At 34.6% G+C, this 5,622-nt stretch overlaps 1 protein-coding gene across 1 annotated transcript; it reads right to left on the reverse strand.

Moving 5' to 3' along the window:
* Positions 1-4,302: 4,302 nt before the first annotated feature.
* On the reverse strand, positions 4,303-4,710 carry LOC149170423 (antifungal protein ginkbilobin-like protein). The gene has a single exon (XM_089425579.1). It carries the CDS (start codon positions 4,708-4,710, stop codon positions 4,303-4,305), a length of 408 nt encoding a protein of 135 aa, XP_089281705.1.
* Positions 4,711-5,622: the final 912 nt, after the last annotated feature.

Raw genomic sequence — 5,622 nt, forward strand, 5'->3', positions numbered from 1 at the left:
AATCTTGGATTTGTCGGTTGACCTCTGCAATCCTCTTTCAAAAGACCTGATTGTGAGCAAACCTCTAAGCAATCAACTGCTAGTTAGTTGTTCCCGCCTCCATGGCTCTTTTAATGAACACTATCTTGTCTTCATCTGCTTGGTTTTGACATTCTATTTTTAATCTATTTCAAGGGAGCTCTTGTCAGTTCGTTGCCACCCTATTATCTGTGCAGATCACTCCTTGATTGGCAAGCAAATCTGCTAGTTTATTGGCGTTTCTTCACACATGTGCAAAACTGACTATTCTCAGGCTTTGTAGGTGACCGTGAATCCATTGAAATACTTGAATTAGCCTCCAGTTTTTAGAGGCTTTTTCCGGTTCCATTCCCGAGCTTATTCTTTTTACCGAGTTAATGGTTAACTTGGAATCAACTTCAATGATCGTATTTTGAGATTTTCCTAAACCAAGAACTCAAGACATTGTTCCATGGCCATTAACTCCGCCATGTTGTTGGTGGCCTTTCCTAAGTGACCATGGAAGATAAACATAATACTTCCACTATCATCCCTTAACACCCCTCCATAGCCTGCCATGCCTGGATTACCTTTAGAAGCCCCGTCAATGTTCAATTTTGGAAAGCCCTTAGGGGGAGGATGCTAGAAATCTAGATCAGGATCCGAAATTGAAACTTTCCTAACTAAGCCCTGAGGAACGAGTCCCTGCAACTCTAGCTTACAGAGAATCCTCCAATCTGTAGCAGAAGGGGGATTTGAAGGGAGATTTCTAACTATAGTGCCAACCGTTTCCTTAATCTGTTTTAGGATCAGATCATAGAGACACTGGGAACATTTCTTAACATTCTTGAAGATTATATTGTTTCTTTCTTTCTAGACATTCCAAATAATGAAGCTTGGTGTAAGTGCTGGAGCTGAGTTCAGAATTTCATTATCCGAAAAGTTCCTTCTCCAATTGGTGAGGGTATTGAAAATACTTCCAATATCTCTATCAGATTGTTGGAAGATAGAGGCGTAAGAATCCCATAATATGGAAGTGAAAATGCAGTTGTTGAAAAGGTGCTCCATGGTCTCCTTTTGTGCTTCATAGATATGGCATCTAGAAGGCCCTAGGACACCCCTATTCCTAATGTTATCCTAGGTTAAGATTTTCCTGTGCAGTACCAGCCACAAAAGAAGTTTAATTTTCATCCAACCCTGGTGCTTCCATAGGTTTTTCCAATTCTTGTCTGGAGCATGGGAATCAAGATCAAGGAGTATGAGTTTAGCTTCCTTGAGATTAAAGGTCCCCTCATTATTGTTGCCCCATCTCAGCTGGTCATGCCCCCTTGAAACTAGAATTTCATTTGTTCTAACATTTTCATCAGTTTTTTAGCCTTATTTTTTAGAGGACTGTCATTTCTAAGATCAAATTTCCTCTAGTTTCTCCATTTCCCTGAAATTTTGCTTTGATCCCAAAAATCCTTAACCTTGGTGAGCTCCTTAGTATTTGTCTCTGCTTTGAGGTCCTCCAAATCCTCCTGTAATAGAATAGGTTCTTGTTGCCATCTATCCTCCCAGAATAAGGCTAAGTCTCCCTCTCTAATTTCCCAGAAGCTATTATCTTGAATTAAGCCTCTGTTTTCCCAGGCTTTGTTCCAAATATGTGATCCTCTTATATTACCATCCATCCTTATGCGGTCATTATCTAGCCAAGAGCTTGCATATTTTTCTTTCCAAGTGATAGCCCATTGTGCTTCTGGTTCCTTTATCCATCGCCACCATAATTTTTCCCCTAGAACCTTGCTTAGAATCTCAGGATCATCCAATCCAAGACCCCTATGGTTTTTGGGTTTGCAAATTTTTTCATAGGCAACTAAGGCCCATTTCTTCTTTTCTTCCCCCTCGCCCCAAAGAAAGTCACTTTGTATGTTTCTCATTTGATGTAGGACTCCTTTAGGAGTAGGGATAGCTGAAAGCATAAAGATTGGGATAGATTGTAGTACAACCTTTGTGAGGACCAACTTGCCAGCCAAGTTTAATGATCTCATAGTCTATTTCCTAGTTTTGTCTTGAAGCTTACTAATCATCGGCTCCCAGATGCTCTTTTGTAATGGTTTAGCAGTTAGTGGAACTCCCAGATATTTCGAGGGGAGAGAATCTCTTTGAAAGCCCAGACTTCTAGATATGTTCCTCCGAATTGCAATGTTAGTATTGAAGAAAAAAATATTAGATTTGGAAAGATTAACTTCCATACGTGAGGCCATGCAAATTCACTGAGGATTTGTTTATACGCTAGAGCTTCTTTGATTGTGGGTATTCCTTGCAGCATGGTGTCATCAACAAATTGTTGGTGAGTCATAAATTATCAATTCAACATAGAATATTATGAGGATTGGCTATAGTAGTGTGACGTAAATTATCCATTCAACATAGAATACTATATCACCTACATAGAAGTGGGTCCCTTGTCCCACAAATAAGGGAGTCTCCTGCACCAATCGGCTTATCCGTGACCTTAACATTGGATAATAATAATAATAATAATAATATCGACACTAAATTTTCTACTAGTGAGTAGGCCGGGTGGGAAATGGCACATAAGGGAACGTACACTACCTGAGCAATCATAGCTTTGTTGCAAACTTTTCGATGGAGCTACCGAGGCTATAAAGGTAGTTAGTGCAGTGTCAAGTATTGGGCAGCACCATTAGCACACACTCCCTACCCGTCAACGAAAGAGTGTGTGTCCCCAATTATGATTATGGTGTTACATATTTTCTTCGAGATCTACAAGCACGTTTTTGACAGCATTGAAGTAAGGAATTCTGCTTCGGATTTGAACCTTTTCATAGGTCCCAATAAGGGTCCATACTCGACACCCATGACAGATACTGGAAGTAGTTACATTAGAGGTATTAATCATGGTATTTGTTTTGTTTTTTGAAGGGAAAACAATAAAATAAGGTGTCTAGAGAGTCCATCAAACCTATAGGATCATTTTGAGTTGTCTATGGTACTGTGTTTATTGAGAATTTGGTGTGGTCACTTAACTTTGATCCCCCGACTAAAACCCTTCCTTGAATTTGTCTCATGGATCCAACTAGGATTCACAAAGGTGCTTGAGTGTCTTAGATTAATCTTTTAATGAGCACTTATGCATGTCATTTGCACTCGCTCCAATATTATTTGTATGGGTATGTATCTTTGTTATTTATTGATATACATGTACTCCAGTGTCTTAGATTAGTCTTTTAATCAGGATTAGTGTTTTAATGAGCACCCGTGGAGGTGCTCTAATCATATTTGTATGGCCATATATCTTTGTTACTTATTAATATAAATAAGAGGCTTCATTTTGAGATCCCCTTTTGTTCATTGTTTGATTACAAATTAAAACATTGAAATTTGAGAGAATTATTAAGATCTTTTATGTTTGGGAACTTACATATAATATGCCAAGAAAATAAATAGATTGCTCAATATGAAAGTCATACTTTGAGGGACTTTACAATGTTATGGTTGCTCCATGGAAATTGATTACAAATTAAAACATTGAAATGTGCAAGAACTATTAAGATTCTTACATTGAAATGTGCAAGAACTATTAATATTCTTTTATGTTTGGCATCTTACATATATATAAATAGATTTCTCAATATAAAAGTCATACTTTAAGGGACTTTACAATGTTATGATTGCTCCATGGAAATAAAAATATTGACACAAAGATAAAAAAAGAAAAAAAAACATAAATTAAAAATAACCAAGAAAAACAAAACAAAAATTAAAATTAACCATACTAAAAACTAAGTTATATTCGACCTCTCTCTACCAGATTTGACTTCATTGACTAAAAGCCAGTGAAATCAACTTATCTATATCTCAAATGCATTATAGCTTTGATGAGATCTATTTGGATGGAATGAAAACAAAAGTAATCAGGTTAACTAAACAAAATAAATGACTCCACATCGCTTTATTTATTTATGGAAAAAAATTACTACACAGCAACAAACTAAGAAAATGATATTACTATATTACTTTGTTTATTTATGAAAAAAAGCATATATCTTAAACTTAAACATAACAACAATAGAAAGAAGAACAAGAGAATAATATTTTATTAATTCATTCAGATTTCTGTTACACAAAATTCTATCACTAATAACAACAGCAATTTGAGCATAACGACTCAACCTTACTTTGGAAAACTACACTAAGTACACATTGTAGTACTTAGGTAAAAGAAATAGATGAGAGAGATGAGAGAGTCTTATTTAGGTATATAGAGATATTACATATCGATGCTAAAAGCTGCACTCGTCACTCGGCCTGGTTACAACTGTAGGAAATAGAACATAGGCCAGCGTACGTTACCTGAGCATGCATAGAATTGTTGCAATAGTCCCAGATGGACCCACCCAGGCTAGAAAGGCAGTCGCTGCAGTCACTAACGACATTAGTGCACGAAGCCTGCCCCTTGACGTATTCAACTGTGTCCGAAGTTGTCAGTGTCTCGCTGTAGCTGTAACCGTCCTCGTTTTTGTTCAAGGGCGTGTATTGTTCGAGATCTACGAGCAGGTTTCCGACGGCATCGAAGTAAACACTTCCGCTTGGGATTTGACCGTTGGCACAGCTTCCCGATATGGGTCCATACTGCGCGCCTACCACAGATACGAGGAGCAGTAACATTGCAGGTAAACCAAACGGTGCAAATGACCTCATCTCCATGGCTCCCTCTAATAACAGTAATCCCTTGTAATGGCGAGCTAGCGTTATTGCTATATTTCTTATGGACGAATGATTATAAAACACCAAGAAACTAATGGTTATCAATTTGTAATGAAGCCCCTTTTATAACATTGTGAAGTCAATATTATTATTTTATGATTAATTATAAAGAATTAATATATATGTTAGATAAATTTGATTTTGTTAAAAAAAAAATCATAAAACCTAATTAAAATGTAAATTTATATTAAATTATCTCTATTTTATTATTAACTATAAAAAATAAAACCAATTTATATTAAAAAAAATTATTGATCACTAATTATAAAAAATTAATATATGTTTATAATTAGTATAATGATGTTAAAAAAACAAAAAAAAATCTGAAAAATTAATTAAATTATAACTTTATTTTAAATTATTATTATTTTATTATCAATTATAAAGAATTAATAAGTGTTACAAATTTATGTATTTAACAAAACATATAATATGATTTTTAATACTGAAAATGTATGAAGTAGATTTTGTTACAATGTCATGGCTTACGAATACTAAAACAATAATGACTTTTTCTTAATTAATGAATTTAAATAAAACAATACACCTTTAAAACAAATATCATCCTTTGATTTGTGATTGCTAGTAAGAATATTTTAGAATATGTCATAGAAAATACCCAATATCTACCTAATAACTAATCCATCCCTACAAATTAAATGGCTAGTAAGTGTGGATAGCCACTTAAAAACTTACCTCATAATACATCTCACATTTGCCAAAATAAAAAAATGAGATTATTATTATTTGATGATTAATTATAATTAATATATGTACATGATAAACTTGATGTTGTTAAAATAACTGTCATAAAAACTAATTAAATAATCAATATATGTGTTAAAATTTAAA

Source organism: Pinus tabuliformis, chromosome 4_2, assembly GCF_031772625.1.
Source record: "Pinus tabuliformis cultivar Carrire ecotype Pingquan chromosome 4_2, CPIR1, whole genome shotgun sequence".
In the NCBI taxonomy this organism is placed as follows: Eukaryota; Viridiplantae; Streptophyta; class Pinopsida; order Pinales; family Pinaceae; genus Pinus; species Pinus tabuliformis.

Bases quoted from the DNA above. Each gene is read 5' to 3' on its own strand.
- LOC149170423 (XM_089425579.1), bottom strand. From the start codon at position 4,710: ATGGAGATGAGGTCATTTGCACCGTTTGGTTTACCTGCAATGTTACTG.